This window comes from Eufriesea mexicana, unplaced genomic scaffold (genome assembly GCF_001483705.2).
Source record: "Eufriesea mexicana isolate 0111107269 unplaced genomic scaffold, ASM148370v2 scaffold1121, whole genome shotgun sequence".
NCBI lineage: Eukaryota > Metazoa > Arthropoda > Insecta > Hymenoptera > Apidae > Eufriesea > Eufriesea mexicana.
In genome coordinates, this window is record NW_016909245.1 from 496,310 (window position 1) to 513,541 (window position 17,232).

The 17,232-nt window shown below is 28.4% G+C and overlaps 6 protein-coding genes across 7 annotated transcripts in view; 2 read left to right on the top strand and 4 right to left on the bottom strand.

The window, feature by feature from the left end:
- Nucleotides 1–547: 547 nt before the first annotated feature.
- Isha (Insulator su(Hw) mRNA adaptor) lies at nt 548–8,187 on the bottom strand. The gene is given in 19 exon segments (XM_017900193.1): nt 548–1,253; nt 1,384–1,664; nt 1,874–2,337; nt 2,556–2,802; nt 2,847–3,067; nt 3,069–3,127; nt 3,210–3,437; nt 3,554–3,865; nt 3,946–4,123; nt 4,253–4,461; nt 4,775–4,908; nt 5,070–5,279; nt 5,410–5,660; nt 5,763–5,909; nt 6,013–6,291; nt 6,389–6,576; nt 6,656–6,947; nt 7,046–7,174; nt 8,039–8,187. Coding segments are annotated over 19 exon segments (4,473 nt in total). The 5' UTR covers nt 8,069–8,187; the 3' UTR covers nt 548–639.
- A 647-nt stretch (nt 8,188–8,834) lies between these two features.
- On the top strand, nt 8,835–9,965 carry LOC108547592 (proteasome assembly chaperone 2). Its single transcript, XM_017900173.1, has 3 exons — nt 8,835–8,881; nt 9,102–9,492; nt 9,558–9,965. Exons 2-3 carry the CDS (start codon nt 9,160–9,162, stop codon nt 9,963–9,965), a joined length of 741 nt encoding a protein of 246 aa, XP_017755662.1. The 5' UTR covers nt 8,835–8,881; nt 9,102–9,159.
- A 237-nt stretch (nt 9,966–10,202) lies between these two features.
- Tapdelta (Translocon-associated protein delta) lies at nt 10,203–11,041 on the bottom strand. Its single transcript, XM_017900162.1, has 2 exons — nt 10,638–11,041; nt 10,203–10,504 (listed from the first exon to the last, which is right to left on the bottom strand). The coding sequence occupies exons 1-2, from the start codon at nt 10,887–10,889 to the stop codon at nt 10,244–10,246; spliced, it is 513 nt and encodes a 170-aa protein (XP_017755651.1). The 5' UTR covers nt 10,890–11,041; the 3' UTR covers nt 10,203–10,243.
- A 1,100-nt stretch (nt 11,042–12,141) lies between these two features.
- Nucleotides 12,142–13,009, bottom strand: LOC108547591 (pleckstrin homology domain-containing family J member 1). The gene is made up of 2 exons (XM_017900172.1): nt 12,867–13,009; nt 12,142–12,623 (listed from the first exon to the last, which is right to left on the bottom strand). The coding sequence occupies exons 1-2, from the start codon at nt 12,955–12,957 to the stop codon at nt 12,142–12,144; spliced, it is 573 nt and encodes a 190-aa protein (XP_017755661.1). The 5' UTR covers nt 12,958–13,009.
- Nucleotides 13,010–13,734: 725 nt separating this feature from the next.
- Mrgn1 (Mahogunin ring finger 1) lies at nt 13,735–16,335 on the top strand. Its single transcript, XM_017900152.1, has 9 exons — nt 13,735–13,852; nt 14,031–14,149; nt 14,219–14,484; nt 14,566–14,707; nt 14,788–14,991; nt 15,063–15,305; nt 15,507–15,667; nt 15,753–16,023; nt 16,130–16,335. The coding sequence occupies exons 1-9, from the start codon at nt 13,765–13,767 to the stop codon at nt 16,304–16,306; spliced, it is 1,671 nt and encodes a 556-aa protein (XP_017755641.1). The 5' UTR covers nt 13,735–13,764; the 3' UTR covers nt 16,307–16,335.
- Nucleotides 16,336–16,777: 442 nt separating this feature from the next.
- RpL10 (ribosomal protein L10) overlaps nt 16,778–17,232 on the bottom strand; it is a 1,529-nt gene continuing 1,074 nt past the window's right edge. Inside the window, exon 3 of one of the 2 annotated variants that reach the window (XM_017900128.1) lies at nt 16,778–17,149. In XM_017900128.1, coding sequence (XP_017755617.1) covers nt 16,819–17,149 — 331 coding nt within the window. In that variant the 3' untranslated portion in view covers nt 16,778–16,818. The remainder of the gene's footprint in view (nt 17,150–17,232) is intronic. The other variant, XM_017900127.1, reaches the window with a different exon arrangement.

Consider the following 17,232-nt stretch of genomic DNA (forward strand, 5'->3'; position numbering starts at 1 on the left):
CGAAAATACAAAAGTATTTACAATTCAATAAATAAGTCGCAACTTGGAGTATCCGCGAATCATAGGTCCTGTGTTCACAAATCACAACTTCTTACGTGTCAAATCGATTACAAAATCAATTTATATGAAATGTAGAAGCTTGAATTAAAGTGTTTTATACTATTCAATCGATGATATATTTTGCGTTATTCTCTTTCTATAAATATTTTAAAACAATACGAGATAAGTATTTAATGTGAAAAATGATAGTTTTTATAAACGAATAAAAATATCTTTTTTTACTTATTTTTTTAAAGAATTGTATTATATATTGATATATAAGCTTATAAATTTAAAGTAAATTAAAATCCCGTGTTTTTTAATTTATTTATTATAATTTCTTCGTTGTATTTACCTCTTAATATATATCTTTAATAACAAGCATTACTTTCATTAATTTTACAAAAAATAAAATTAAAATAGAATAGCCATCTTTACAATAATTATCATCGATTGAATACAATTATTCTAAAATTCAATATTCCATTTTCTAAAATTGACTGTTTCAATTCGACCCAAATTGAAGCAACGAATTCTCCCTCACACCACTCCACAGAGTAAGAAAAAATTTTAAAGAGAAAAATCGCTTTTTACTTTGGTCTAAGAATCCCTGCGATCCTCTTCTTCTTCTTTCTTTATTTCATTGCCTTCTTGGTTCACCTCAATCGTTTCTCCTAATTCTTCCTTTTGCTCGGTAGAGATTATTTCCTTTGTGTCGATTTCTTCTTTTTCTTCTTCTTTCACAACTACTTCCTCTTCCTTTGCAGGTTCTTCTTTTTCTTCAGCGTTTGTGGAAGCTGGTTCTTGTTCTTTTGATTCTTCAGTTTCCTCTCCAGATGGACTTACATTAGTCCATCTAGATTTTCGTCCCCTATTTCGATTTTCTCTTTCCATATTTTGGTTGTTAGGGTGCTTATTACCACCTTTTTTGTCTCTGAGACCATCTCTTTGTGTGTGGTTCTCTGACTCAGAAGACCAGGAACCAGGAGGAAGTTCTTGATTTCTCCAAGGAACAGCAGATTCTGGAGGAATAATGGATTGTGGACCCATAGGGCCAAAAGGTGGTCTGACATGGGGACGAATATCATCAAATGGAGGTCTAAAAAAGGCATCCGGTTCTCGAGGATCAAAAGGTGGACCACGAGGGCCAAAAGGTCTCATTCCAGGACGAAGAGGACGAGGTCCTAAACCGCGTGGATGGAACATTAACGGACCTATAAAACAAGAATTTGTTAAAGTGTTACTTTTAAATATATGTACAAAACAAAACAAAATTACGATTTATGTTCTTCGAGAACAACCAAATATTAAATTTTATATATATATAAAGAAAGTTATTTTTACCTGGCCCGCGTGCTCCTAAGGGAGCTGGACGCGGTCCAAATCCATCAGGATGTCCAGGTCTAGGTCCTCTAGGTCCCATTATAGGCGGCATACCAAAAATAGGATCAATTCCAAAGAATTCTCGTCTCCTAGGTTCAAAATCACCTCGATCAAGGTGTCCCCTTGGATCGAAACTATCTTGAAGCCGTGGATCAAAACCATCTCGTCTAATTTCATAATCAAAACGATCCCGATCATCGAGCGGTCTTCTTCCTCGTACTTCAGACCTATCGAATTCCTCCCTTTGACAAGTAATTAATCCATAATTCAATTGATTAAATTAATTTTTAGATTTTCTTTCAAAACGTTAGAAACAAGATTAATATTTAATATTTATATGTTCATATAAATATTATGATGATCGTATCTATTTTTATAATAATTTATTTTTATTTATTAATTTTACGTACTAATTACAAAATTCAAAAGTTAACATGTAAGTGTACTTTACCTTTGTTCTCTGAGTGGTCCAAGTCTCCCAAATTCTTCTACTCTTTGTTGTCCATGTATTCTATTATCAAATTCTTCTTGATATATTCCTCCTTGTAACCTTGGAACATCCATAAATTCCTCGTGTATCTGTGATCCTCTATGACCCCTACCAAAACTTTGTCTATCTCGTTGTTGTTGATATTCTCTTGGATCTTGCGGATTACGAAAATCTGGTGGTCGAGCTGGGAAATCACCTCTTTCTTGAGATAAACCAAATTTTGGCAAATCCATTAGAGAAGAAAGAGGTTCTCCACGTGTTGATCGAGAATCATCAAAACTTCTGTCAGATCTATCTCGTTCCTGACGATTACGGGGAATTATTCGATCGACGCGATCTTCAAGTGGCAGTGTACCATCAGCCAACTGACGCAAACGATCAGCTAAACTTGGTTTGCCATCTTTTTTTGGTGTAGATTCATTTTCCTGATGAAAAATATTTTATTAATATCTCTTAACTATTGAAAATATGTTGAAATTATTACAAGTATAACAACTAGTAATTGTAATAATTTAAATTAAATTTAAATTATTTTATACTCTTTTTTTTTAATTTATAATCTAATTTTAACATTTTATATAAAACTAAATCAATAAAATCTTTCTTTCAGTATTTTTAATCTTTTTTAGTAATAACTTATTACTTGAAGATTTTGTGTTTGCGGATTTCCTTCTCGATTTTCTCTGTTTTCTCTTTCTCTTCTGTCATCTCTATCTCTATCTCTAAGATCTCTTCTGCGATCACGTCCTCTATCTCTGCCTCTACCTCTATCTCTTCCGCGATCCATTCTGGAATCATTACCTTCCCTATCTCTATGAGATAAATGCGTCTCTCTATCTCTTCTTTCTCTATTTTCACGATCTCTTATTATAATTGATATTTTCAGGTATCTAATTATACCGTTTTTTCAATAAATGAATTTTATATACTTACATCTACTTGTTGGTCAGGTTCTGTTCGTTCTTCGTTTTGTGAAAGTTGTGGTTCTGTCAAATTACTTTTATTCTTTGATCCGTTTGAACTCTGTGGCATAGCATCTTCCATCTCTACATCCATATCATCAGCAGAATGTTGTTGTTGAGGTAGTTGCATTTGTAAGGGTGCAGAAGGTCCTACACCATATGGTTGGCGTAACATTGGTAAATTTGGCATTCCAAATTCCTGTTTCTGTTGTTGGTGGTGGAACTCCTATTGGAGGAACATTGTGGGGCATACCTAAAATATTTGGAATTTGAAGTAACCATTTCCTTCTTTTTTACATTTTCAATTTAATTACGAATTGTTTGTAAATATGTACCTGTAGAATTAGGTTTATCAGAAGGAGCAGCTGGAGCTGGCAAAGGTATTTGAGTTAATAAACCGACGCCAACACCTGCTCCAAACGGAGAATTTACAGGAGGCGTTAACATAGTTTGCATCATTCCTGGTGGCCCTAATAAACTTTGCATATTTGGAGGTGGCACACCTATGGGAACGTTCGGCATTAGACTATGTGCCATTGGTAACCCCATTGGTCCGATCATACCTGAAAAAGTAAAAAAAAAAGAAAATATAAGATAATAAAATTTGAAGGAAGGGTTTAAATTTTAATTAAGATACCAATCTTCAATTTATTATTAAAAAATTTAACTATTTACTTACGAGGAACTCCTGGCATTGTAAAAGCAGGCGGCATCATCTGTAATTGTGTATTTGGTGGTGGTAAAAGTGCAGCTGATGTAGGAGGTCTAATTGGTGGAGGTTGACTTGTATCAATTACTTGTTGCTGTTGTTGACCTTGTTGTTGAGTTTGCTGTTGAGATTGTTGCTGTTGAGCACTAGTTGAAGGTTGCATTACATTTACAATACCATCTGTCAAATTTGGAATTCCAGCAGCAGCAACTAATGCTTGTTGTTGTAGTTGTAACTGTTGTTGAAGAACATCAGCATTTGTTCCGGAATGCTTTAATTTACCTATAAATTATGTTTACAATTTACAATATTTAATATGAATTACTCCAAAATTATTCAAAAGTATAATATTTTTTGATTACCCTTTAGATTGGGCGGTAAAGTATCCTCATCAATCATACCCCCTTCTTCTAATAGTTCTAAATCTTGATCAGTGACATTAATTAACTTATTCCAAGGAATATAACTAACTCCCAATTCAACCTCCCAATAATCTTTCCATTCCTTTCCTTTTACCCCTTTTCCTGGTGCCCAAGCTAACTAAAATACATTAAAACTTTTGTTAATCTAAAAACATTTCTGACTTACGATTTGTAAATATTTATAAATAAAAGAAAACACTATCGTGAGTATATTAATATATTTGGAGATAATAAAATGTTAACTTACAGTGATTGCTTTTCCTTGCATTTTATGATTTTTGAGCTTTGTAAGAGCCCTATATGCATCTTGTCTTCTATTCATGCATATAAAGGCGCATCCTCTAGGTGAGATTAAATCTATACTGACAATATCACCAAATTCTCCAAAAGTATCTGAGAGTTCTTCTTGATGTACCAATTTTGATAGATGTCCTACCCAAAGTGTAGTACTACAAACTAAAATTAAACGTATTAAACTTATAAGAATAAAGGGAAAAAAAGAAAAAAGAAAGATACACACACACACACACGCGCGCGCGCGCACGAGAGAGAGAGAGAGAGAGAGAGAGAGAGAGAGAGAGAGAGAGAGAGAGAGAGAGAGAGAGAGAGAGAGAGAGAGAGAGAGAGAGAGAGAGAGAGAGAGAGAGAGAGAGAGAGAGAGAGAGAGAGAGAGAGAGAGAGAGAGAGAGAGAGAGAGAGAGAGAGACAGCAGAAAAAAAACTTCAATGAGTAAGTAAATGTATATGCAGGTAAAACAGATATAAATTACCGCTTAATTTGTCTCTCACAATTGGTGGCAATCCTCGTTTACGTCTTTCTCGTTCTTTTTCCCGTTCTTCTTCAGTCATTTTTTCTCGACTATCTTCTCGTTTTCTATCACGACCTCTGTCTCTTGAACGAGACCTGTAATATAATGATACCTTTAAGCACATGATAAACAATTATTCATAGTACAAGTAATTTATATATTAATTAATTTCTAATTTATCTCCATTAACATTTAATAAATAAACATATGTAAATACATGTTGCCTTCAATATGAATATAAAATTTGTAAAATTACCTTCTTCTTCTCGATCTGCTTCTTGATCGAGATTTCCTGTCTCTGTCTCTATCTCGATCCCTATCCCTATCCCTATCTCTATCTCTATCTCTATGGCGTGGTGATCTAGACCGACTGTGATGTCTGTATCGATCAGGCGATCTACTTTGTGATCTTGTGTTTTCGCAATTTACAATTTCTACGCTGCTACTATCTCGTCTTGCACCATTTCTATGAATAATGACATATAATTAAATATTAGTTGCAATATCAAACAATGCTTTGAAATTATGATAAAAACTAAATTAAATTTGAATTAAATTTCAAAATTCTAGAAAGGAAATTGGAAAGAAATATTTACCCAGAATAATCTTGTGTATCTTGCCGCTCATCGAGAAGCGGACTCTTTTGATTTTGATGCGCCTGCTGATTTATCTGTCTAATATTTGATAAAGGTTGAGAGGCATACGGTAGAGCCGGTGGATAACCAGGAGGTGGTTGACTCATGTCTTGTATGACTCCGCTACTTACATTTGTTGTATATGTGTTTTGTTGACTTGGTTTCAATATGTCTGAAGGTTTTAGTTCACATTCCGATGCAAATGGTAAATTCTAAAATAAAAATAAATATTGATTTTAATACACAAAAATGATAACTTCCTGTACTTTTATGTATTTAAACAAAAAAAGATATTTTTATTGTTAATGGCATACAGGAACAGTTTGAGCTAGATGTTTATCAAATTCTTCTTCTTGTTGTTTCATTTGTTGAAGCTTCCGCATTTTTTCTTCTGTCTCATGTTGTGATGAAGAAGTACTTCCTTGCATGGTTTGTTGTAATGTCTGAAGTTGCCTCAAAACCTATTATTAATTCAATAAGTAATTTACAAATAAAATTATATTTCAAATAAGGTATAGATTTTTGTTTAATTAAATTATATCCATGTAAAAGATTAATTTGTACCTCTGGATTTGTTAAAAGAAGACCAAGACTTTCTAAACTATTTCCTGTTGAAACTGCATTATGTTGAGCAGTATTAGACGTTGCTGTTGCTGCTGGTGAATTAGCAATGACAACATCATCATCCTCTTCCTCACCATAATCAAAATCTAAGAGTTTCTTGTCAAATTTTACAGAACTCTTTTGCTCATTTGTAGACTCTTGCTTCTTTAATAGAAGTTGTTGTAAATGTTGTAACTGATCAAGAAAAGAAACATCCATTTGACTTGAATTTGATTGCCCCTAAAAGAAAAAAGAAAAAAAGAAATGAGAAGACAAAATATAAACTATATCCATTTTATGAAACATGCACATAAAAATATGTAAAAACAAAACTTACTAAAAGTTTATTAGCATTAACTATATTTGCTGTCTCCATTTTCGTTTGTGCAAGCCATGCAGGATCAATTGGCTTTGCGGAAGAAAATAATTTTTGATCCTTTACTGCATTCTTTGCAGTCAAAGGTGGAGTCTTTACTGAAGTTCCAGTATTACTAACATTATTTGTTGCAGAAACACTCAATGTACCTACAAATAATAAGAAATATTTATTATTTGATAACTTTTATTTAAATTTTTGTATTCTATTTCATAACTTTTGTTTTACCATTGGTATTAACTGCTTGTTCCTTATGTATTGGATGATTAGGATCCGCAAGATCAAATAAAGGTTGTATAACCTCTGAAGGAAAAACTGCATTCTTTTGCCAAAGATTTAAAACTCTTATTACTTTGCTTTTGTCTTCTTGAGGACACTTCAAAAGGTTTAAGAAAGTGGTTTGCATGTTCTTGGCAAAGCGTGGAGCAAAGACATCTTTCTCTACTCCAAATTGATGTCTGGATTGTCGTACAATTGAATCTATAACGTACAATCCGGGCACTTTGTACTCTGGCTTACACTGTAATATGAAATTAACAATTAATATGAATATAACAATATATCAATCATATATTTTACAGTTTAAACTTATAAGTTTTCTTACTTTTTGTAACTTACTTTTTGAATGAATTTCTCAACACTTTGCACAACATGTTTATAAAACTTAATTGCTTTAATTGCACCCCTAGTTAAAGAATTCATTTTAGCTTTTGAAATTGGTGGTTTAACATCATACAGAGCTGAGAGCTAGAAAGAAAATGTTAAATATAATCTACTTATTTAAATTAATATTTCATTTTATTATTAAAACTCACAAAAATTTTTAAATCAATTATAATAATGTACAAAAATAAATAAAAATTCATTATATTCAATTATATTGTATTTAACACATTGATAAGAAGATATATTTAAATCTCACAAAATAATAATTTATTAAATTCATAAATATAAAAGGAATAAGACAATTAAGAAGAAATAATTAAGAATATAATTAAGAAAAAATACTAATGTTAGTTAATATATTTATTTCCTGTAAAAATATAATTATAATCTGTACATGTAAGTAATCAAAACTTAATAACACACATAAATGTTAATTGATTGATTAAAAAACAAGTTTTTCTTATAATTACTTTATATTCTTCAAATATCTCTTCATAAATCTTTATTTTTTTATTCTTCTCCCTTCTATGATTAACATCATTAAAATATATAAATGATACTTATTTATCTTCTCCATTTATCATAAAAATTATAAAAATTGTACACAATAACAATGAGCATTATGTTATGCATCACAAATATTTTAAATCACAATAAAGGTTTTCTTTGATTTCTCTCCTTCTTTCTTACGTATAGAGATTGTCTCTCCCTCTCTCTTACACAGCTAAAAATCAAAGCATTCCTTGAGGACCAAAGTCACTCAAATTTTCATATAGCAAACGGTAAAAATATTGAAAGAAATATTTTTTTCTAAATTTTTACTTCAAAATTGTGTCGCTTTCAACTTCAAAAAGTAAGAAGAAAAAAGAAAAAGAAAAAGAGAAACGAGAAAAAAAGAGGGAGAGTCGGCGGGCTAGAAGAAGAATCAAGGGTAAGTCAACTCACCTCTGCGTTAAATGCCTTAACCGCCTCCATTCTAATGAAGGTGCAAAGCACCAAAGATTTGCTATGTTTCACAGAAATCCGTGATTCTTGGGATGTCCAATGTTTTCGCGATAAATCGCATGTCTTGGCTCAGGGCGCACTGTCTAGCTGGGCCATGCCACTCAAGATGGCGGCGCTATTTCCCGAAAGGCATCGCGGGGCGGTGATGTGTGACGTCACATGCCGCTATACACAGTCGGTAACAAGCTTTACTTTAATACCGATTATTCTTCACCAATCAAAACTCAGAAAGATAAATTATTAGATGGGAATCAACCTAAATATTTTTTTTTTTACAAATATTCGCTTCCTTAACAATTAATTAAATTTTAATAAAATGTACGTAATAAAATATAAGGTAATGTACACGCATATAAATTTAGTTAATAATATAACAATTTCACATACATATAAATATTGTACATCGAGCATTAAATATATTTTAGCTTTATATTTTTACATTTTGATTATTAATTATAGTATTTCAAATTTTAATAATTTATTAATATCGACATTTTAGAAATTTGTATTTTATACAATTGTTATAGATAAACTGGCAAAAGAATAAAAAAAATTTTATTTAATGAATTATATTACAATTCTTAAAATAATTTCTTATATGAATTATTTCATCATACATTATTTGATGCACATTAAATATATTGTATATATATTTTATTAAGTATACGATATAAATTTATTTTAACAATTAGCTTTATGATGTTCAAGGGTAGGAGTACCAACCTTAGTTATTAATCTACGTACAAAATCTTAAGGAGTCAGTTAAGGGATTTAAATACTTGCGTATGTTTATAATTTTACTATTTTTGTGTAATGAGAACTGTATTATTATTTGAAGATATATTACATTATAAATATATGAAATATATTAAATAAAAATTTAAATAAGTGATTATATTTTGTTGTGATGATTTGCAAGTTCTAAATTTATAAAATTAAGAGGCAGAGTGATATAATTTTAAAACTAAGCATTGATCTTATTTAATTATTTTTTTCAATTTAGCGATTTATATACACTGCATTAATTACGGGATTATTCGTTCAACACTAAGCAAAAAAAAATGATAAAAATTCCGGAAGAAATTAACCTTGAAAATTATACTCTGATACTTCCTTCGGTGTCTGTTGGAAATGTTGGACAGTTATGTATCGATCTATTAATATCTACTTTAAATTTGCAAAAAATTGGAAGTTTATGGAATTCTGTGTTCCTCCCAATCTGTGGACTTGATCCTTATGATAAAAATTCTAGTTCTCTTTGCACTACTGCTGACTTTTACCTTGGAACATATTATAAACTAATTCTTTTACAATTACGTTCACCTTGTGTTAGTAATTCAAATGATTTCCTTAATGAATTAGCACAATTTATACAAGAAAAAAAAATTAAAAAGGTATACTACAATATTATAATATTAATCATTTAATTGTTATATTAATATAAAGTCTTTTGTTATAGGCAGTAATTTTAACCAGTAGTTATGGTTATGAGCATGTAAACAGATCTGACTCTAATGTAAGCTATCTTACTTCAGACGATTCTTTATTAAACGATGAAAAGCTTCTTGAAAGTCTTCTTTGGAAAAAACATATGAAATATATTGCAACAGAATCTGTGGATCCATATTATATTTCTGGTGGTGGATTTGCAAGTGGTCTTTTTATACATTTTAAATCAATGCAAATTCCCTCTACAGTTCTTTTTCGTTATTGTTCAGAAGGAGATAATGTTTCTGATGCATTGATACTCTTCCAAGGATTAAATAAATGGTTGAATTTAATAAAGGATAGTACTAATAATAGTATTAAGTATCCACCTTCTTGGGAATTCTTTTTTGGTAATCCACCTACTTCTGATATGTACTAAATTATATGTTTAACTGTATTTTGTTAACATAATTTTAATTATTTTAAAAATAAATTAAACATGAAAATGAGTGTTATTACAAGTACATTTTACTAACAAAAAATAATTTTTCAATATTTTTTTTTTAATATTAATGTCAATAGGTTTTAAATTAATGGTACACAACATTCTATTATTATTAAAATTAAATTACAAAATTATATTTAAGATTCATTTGATCATGTAATATTTAATTTATATAAAAATTTTGTAATAAATTTATTGTCTATGAAATAAGTTTAAGCAAGAAGTTTTAACTTTGAAGAAAAAGCAGAATATGACACTAAGGCAGCTAAAAGAACTGCAAGAAGTTCTGAATTAACCCAAGGTCCACGATATATTCCTGGATTATTGAGTACTACAACAACTAAAGGTTTCACACTACTTGGATCCTCTCCATTTCTTATTGCTTTGCGTATAGCTGCGTATCTTTCTTCATCATACAGTTTTATATTATAATCTCCAGAACGTGCCTTTTTCACATCTTCTGTCCAAGAAACCTGTAAAATTTGAATTCATTATAATTACAATTAGGCTTTTATGGTTCACATATAATGCAAATATAACATAAATATAATATAAATTTAATTAGATTTATTTTAATTACACAAATTAAAAGAAACATTTCAGTACCTGGTACTTGTTGTCAGAACTTAATCTAGCAGCTGGTAATGATTTACCATCAACTTCTGCATATAATGTAATACCTTTCACACCATTACTACATTTAAGCAAAAATTGTGTTGTAAATGCAACATTTGTTAAAATTGTTGCATCTTCCGTGACATATGCAGATGCAATAACCTCAGGCTTTTGACAAGTTTCACTAACAGCTTTGGAAATTCCAAAAATTAATATAATAGAAAAAACTATAAATTGATTCATTATACTGTTTAATATTTAATAATTTGCTTTAAGTATTATTTGTGAATAAATTATACTAACAAAACTCTAATAATGTTATTAATTTCACAGATTAAATCATATTAGATTAAACAGTAATTATAACTGTAATACACTTGTAACGATTTCTTTGATGCCGCGTGGATACGTAAAGTTACACGTAGTAAAAGTTAAAAACAGTAGTACCAACATATTTTTTAAAGAAAATGGACTTATATAAAATATTAAAACATTCTTATATTTATCCACTAACAATTTTATTTACAAATTTCACATACTGTAATTACAAGTATATATCTTAGAATAATTATTTCTTTGCTTATTATAAAAATATGATTACTGAATTTCAAATATTTATCTGTTTTTTTAAATACAATTTCAGTGTACCAAATTATTTGTATAAAATAATATTAAATGATTATTATATATATAATATGTATGATATTAAATGATTAGTATTATTTCTATTCAAAGTGAATTTATTTTCGATTATTCATAATATAACATATAACATGTACCTTTTACAGAAACAAGATTGTACTAAATACAGAAAGAAATTAGTGAAGGTGTATATTTTATAAGTAACTTACAAAATGGATTTATGAATTTATTAAAAATATTTTGTAGACTATTTAAATATACTATACGAAAAAATATTATTATCTCAATGTCATAAACATATATAACAAAACTTTATAATATAGATAAAAATCATAAAGTATAGAGAATATTTGGTTTATAAATACTTTGAAAATCTATACATGAAGCAACTAAGCATTTATAACCATAAAACAATTGTTCATATCCCTTTTATAATACAAATTATTTGAAAATTAGGATATATTTTTAATACAAAATATTTAGACTATATTAGTAGTACACTATACATACAATTTTTTAAAAATCATAGTTTAATTATTTTGGAATTGTTGATATTCTTTTTGTTGATATTATTGTTGATATTATTTTATGTAGAATATAAAATTTATTTGTATTAATAAATAATAAAAGTTTCACTTAACGCATTGAATATATACGAATCTTATAATATGAATGAAAATATTATGTAATAATATAACATAACTATTTAGTTGTACTAATAACATAACTTATACACTAGGTACAATAAATAAAAACTCTCCAAATCTACATACTTTTATGTAAACTTTATACAACTAAACAATATTTAAAATTTAGATAGTAACATAAAAAGATTATAATTATATTTCCTAATTTAGAACTCGATTAAATTCATTTCTTTTGTTACTGTATTTAATGTGGTTGATGTTACAACTGATGTAGTAAAAGAACGTACATGAGATCGGAAAGTTGAGGCAGGTTCCCATACTTTATCTCTGATAATTCCTTGATTTCGTGGATACATAAGCAATGGATCTTTTCCTGTCTTTTTGCATAACTTTTCTTGAAGCATTATTAAACGAAACCTCCAATATTCATAACTTGCTTGTTTAAGTGCACTGACCCACTGTTCTACTTGAGATTCTGAACGAGCACTTAAAACATGTCTTTTTTCATATTCATCTCGAAATGATATACTAAATGCAAATACACCCTCAGATGCAGCATCAAGATTAATACTATAATTTTCTAAAATAATTACACCTGCTGGTTGTCTATCATCAATTTGGCCCAATTCATTAATATTAAAGTAAAACAATAAATTGCACCTTAATTTGAACCATTTTTCCTTGAATCCTAAAATGTAAATGACATGGATATTAAAAAACATTAATATATTGAATGAATTAATAATTTGTTGAATACAGTAATATTATTATAATTCAATAAATAATTTGCTCTTAATTTGTTGTATACAGTAAATACGATTACAAATAAATACGAAAAATATGTCTATAATATAAATAATTATCACAGTTAATAGGTTATTGAATATAATATTCTTTTAAATAAATTTAAGTAACTCTTGACCAAATTAACCTGACTTATGTGCTCGCTTGTGATTCAAACGTCCTTCAATGTCAGCGGGACCATTACTTATATCTGCAAGCACTTTTTCGTTGAATTTCATTATGATGAAAAATTATTTACACTTTATACATTTGTATATTACATAAATGCTATCGCATAGTTATGATACGTATATAATTCATATTTGTTTTACTATTTTAATTGCATTCATTAAAAAATTTGGCTACGTTTCCTTAACTTTAGTGCCAAATTGTCAATTACGTTATTGTATTATATTCCATTATTTGTCTCTCACTTTTTACTAACTACAATACACTTCCTTAATTTTAATTACAAATTGTACTAAATATTTGTAACAATTATTAAAGAAATATTACAACTTATATTACATACAAATATAACAACGTGAATACTTATGCGTTATTAAACGTCAACTATAAAGTTTGCAGACTACAGCATTAAAAGTTTGAAATAGCGCGTTTAATCTTAGCAGTCTGAGAAACATACGTATAAATTTATCATACTTTTTAAGAACACATTTCGATTTACTTTTAATTCATAAATGGAAAACATAATTTGTTTTCATAAAATATATATTAATACTACTTCTAATAAATGTGTTAGATAAAACATAAAATTTAAATAAATAAATATTTTAATAAAATTGGCTAACCTGGAAAATATGTATATAATGCATTTTATACGTTTTATATACAAAGGATTGTGTTAATTGCAGAAATCGTTTGTTAAAATTATAGAAATTACAAGGCGGTTATTTAATAGATGTGGCTTCTTTTATCCACTTATAGTCTATATCTATTGCAGAAAAATCGTATTGTTAATTGTATGCAACAGAAAAATTTATCTTACAGTAACAATTGATTATTATTTTTAAAATATTTAAGCAATGGGTTCATTATCAAGTCGACAGAACGCTGGTGTTGAAGAAGTCGATATTGTTTCAAATCATGCATATAAATATCCTCCTCGTTCGGGTTTGTTTATATTACTTTATAAATATTTTTAAAGCATTAAATTATTATTATTTTAAATAAGATTTTGAAAAACATGAAAATATAAATTGTCATTTTTGTTTTAATAAATTATATATTTAAATGCATGTTATGTATTAAAATATTTTTTGTATTTTATTCAATAAATTTTATGTATTAGGAAGTTATTTTGGTAGTCATTTTATAATGGGTGGTGAACGATTTGATACACCTCAACCAGAAGCATATCTTTTTGGAGAAAATGCTGATTTGAATTTTTTAGGAAGTCGCCCAACACCTGTAAGAAAGATAATATTATTACATTATATAAATATATATATCATCTTTAAAAAATCATTTTTACCTTAGTTTCCATATCCTCCACCACAAGCTAATGATCCTACTAAAACATTGAAAAGTTTAGTAAATATAAGACGGGAATCATTGAGATTAGTTCGTAATGTTGATCAAACTACCAATTCACCACAGTGTCATACTGTGAAGCATTATGGAGATAGTGATATAAATAAAAAATCAAATCGTTATAATATTGAATTTACATTTGATTGTGATGTAAGATGTGCGATTACAATATATTATTTTTGCACTGAAGAAATAACAACAAAGGGAGTTACGTATGTAATACATATACCATAAAAATTTTACATGTTATATGGAGTATTGTATTATAATTAGAAATGTAATATGATTTATAGATACATACCAAGAGATTCATCTATGAATTCTGAAACATATTATTATAAGAAAGGTGCTAATCAGTTATTTTCTCAAACATCACATATGTTTGATCCAACAGTTTATAGCAAAGAAGATTTATTATATAACGCTGATAGGGAAGTATGTACGTTTAAAATATTCCTACCTTATATTTGTATAGCTTTTAAATATTTTATGTTAATCATTATAATTATTTAAAGGTAATACCAATAGCAATACATTGTGTAGCAGAAGAAGGCTCAGAGGAACCAAAACAATCTCATACAACTATTGCAGTTGTTGAAAAACATTCAGATGGAACCTATGTATTAAAGGCCCTTAAACAAAAGCTCTATGTTGATGGTCTATGTTATTTGCTTCAAGAAATATATGGGATCGAAAATAAAAATGCTGAAAATGCAAAGGTATAAGATATTAATATGCAATTAAAATTATTTATTTTTCATTACTTGTTTTATAATAATTTATTTATTAGCAACAAGGTAGTGATGAAGATACAGATGATAATGGATCAGAATGTGTTATTTGTATGTGCGATGTACGAGATACTTTAATACTACCATGTAGACATTTATGCTTATGTAATAGTTGTGCAGATTCTCTTCGATATCAAGCAAATAATTGTCCAATATGTCGAGCTCCTTTTAGGGCTCTTCTTCAAATAAAAGCTCTTCAAAAAGCAACTGGAGCTATTATATCAAATCCACCATTACCAGAGGTCAATATTTACTTAAGCAAGTAATTACTAACATAATACATATTAGTATATGTGCACATATGTATATGTGTGATTTGTATTGTTATATTTTATTTCATATTAAACATCTTTCCTCTTTCTTATGATAGTTTTTGTATGAAAGTTAATTGAAAACAATAGATTGGTTTTATTTGATTAACAAAGTGTTAAATTTTTTTTTAGGGAAGTTGTGAAAATATACCAGCCGGATATGAAGCTGTGTCATTGATAGAAGCTTTGAATGGTCCATATATTCCAAGAACTGCTGTTCTTGCTCCAGAATCTCCAGATACTCCTGATACAGATACAGCGAGTGCAATTCAAGCAGCTGAAGCATTAAATAGGTAAAATAATAAGTTGTTTTAATTCTTTAAATTGTATTTTATTTACTTTAATATAAGCGATTTAAATTTATATGTTATTTAAAAGGTCTGTAGAACGTACACCTGTATCAAAACATGTAGCTTCAAAAGAAGCAGATATATCTGCAAGAACAAGTGGTACTGCATGTCCTACACCAGAGTTTCGAATGTCTGTTTTACTAGCTAGAGATGAACATTCAGGATCACAGAAAGACCTGCATAATCGATCACCAGCAATGAGAATGAAAACTTCTGGACATTTACGAGAAAAAGCAGTATTACGATCACGGGATACTCTTAGGCTTGTTAATGAAAAACAACCCGTTTCTCTTTATGAGGTACCAATATTTGATTTTCAATATTTTTTACACCTTACAAAATTTTTAATAAGATATTGGAAATAAAAATTTCTATCTTGTAGTCTAAATAAATTAGTATTTTCAGGGGCAAGGACAGGATGAAGACAGCGAAGCTGAGAAATTATCTCCGTTATTAGACGCAGCGACTAGTACAGAGGCACTTGATGCACATAGTCACGGAATATGTGATATAGATATTGATGACGAAATTCAGAATACAGAAACTGAAAATGATGCTGATATTACATGTCACTCACATTAAAATAAATATTTCTATTTAAAAATATCTAATTATAATACCAATTTTAAAATATGTATTTAATTTAATTATTTTTTATAGTATGAAATTGCTCATTTTTCTGTGAAATTTTAATTATAAATTATAAATAAAATTACAAACATTATAAATTAAAAAAGATTTTGTTCTGTATTCATTTTCGTTTGATTAATTATTTAAGAATTCTATATAGATAAATTATAAGTAAAAATTTATATAGAAAATTTAAAACAAAAATAAAATTGTTCTAATTGCTAATTAATAATGCTTAATAATTACTTTAACTATTGAAATATATCTTAAACATTTTAAGTAGTCACAAAAATATAAATATGCAAAATTCAACTACATAAAAAGTTAAAACAAGTTACAAATAAATAATAATTAGAAAATTTAATATGATATTAAAATAGAAAAATTATGGAATAAGATTAATAACAGATGTACTTGGTTTCAATTTGTTTAATGAAATCAAAGTTCAAAAAATTATTTTTTGTTTAAACAGCAACAAGAACTTTTCTGAATTTCTTCCATTCCTCAAGAGGTCCATGTTCTGGCAAATATTTAACATTACAACCATCTGGAGCTAAACGACCAGCTACTTTTAGTTCTTCATATTCAGCACGATCATATTTGGTGAATCCCCATTTTTTTGAAACATAAATTTTTTGACGACCAGGAAATTTAAATTTCGCACGACGTAATGCCTCAACTACAGCAGCCTTATGACGATCAGATGAACGTACACTCATAATGGGTTGTCCAATATGTACTCTAGCTACAGTACCTTGTGGTTTACCAAAAGCACCCCTCATTCCTGTTTGAAGCCTTTAAAGTTATAAAACATAATTTTATTAAAATCAATGAATATACTATATATTAATAGATATATTTTATTATATTAATAGATG

Bases quoted from the DNA above. Each gene is read 5' to 3' on its own strand.
- LOC108547592 (XM_017900173.1), top strand. From the start codon at position 9,160: ATGATAAAAATTCCGGAAGAAATTAACCTTGAAAATTATACTCTGATA. The intron at 9,493-9,557 runs GTATACTACAAT...CTTTTGTTATAG, and splicing joins AAGAAAAAAAAATTAAAAAG to GCAGTAATTTTAACCAGTAG.
- Tapdelta (XM_017900162.1), bottom strand. From the start codon at position 10,889: ATGAATCAATTTATAGTTTTTTCTATTATATTAATTTTTGGAATTTCC. The intron at 10,505-10,637 runs GTACTGAAATGT...CAAATTTTACAG, and splicing joins GTTCTGACAACAAGTACCAG to GTTTCTTGGACAGAAGATGT.
- LOC108547591 (XM_017900172.1), bottom strand. From the start codon at position 12,957: ATGAAATTCAACGAAAAAGTGCTTGCAGATATAAGTAATGGTCCCGCT. The intron at 12,624-12,866 runs GTTAATTTGGTC...TTTACATTTTAG, and splicing joins CAAGCGAGCACATAAGTCAG to GATTCAAGGAAAAATGGTTC.
- Mrgn1 (XM_017900152.1), top strand. From the start codon at position 13,765: ATGGGTTCATTATCAAGTCGACAGAACGCTGGTGTTGAAGAAGTCGAT. The intron at 13,853-14,030 runs GTTTGTTTATAT...TTTATGTATTAG, and splicing joins TAAATATCCTCCTCGTTCGG to GAAGTTATTTTGGTAGTCAT. The intron at 16,024-16,129 runs GTACCAATATTT...TAGTATTTTCAG, and splicing joins AACCCGTTTCTCTTTATGAG to GGGCAAGGACAGGATGAAGA.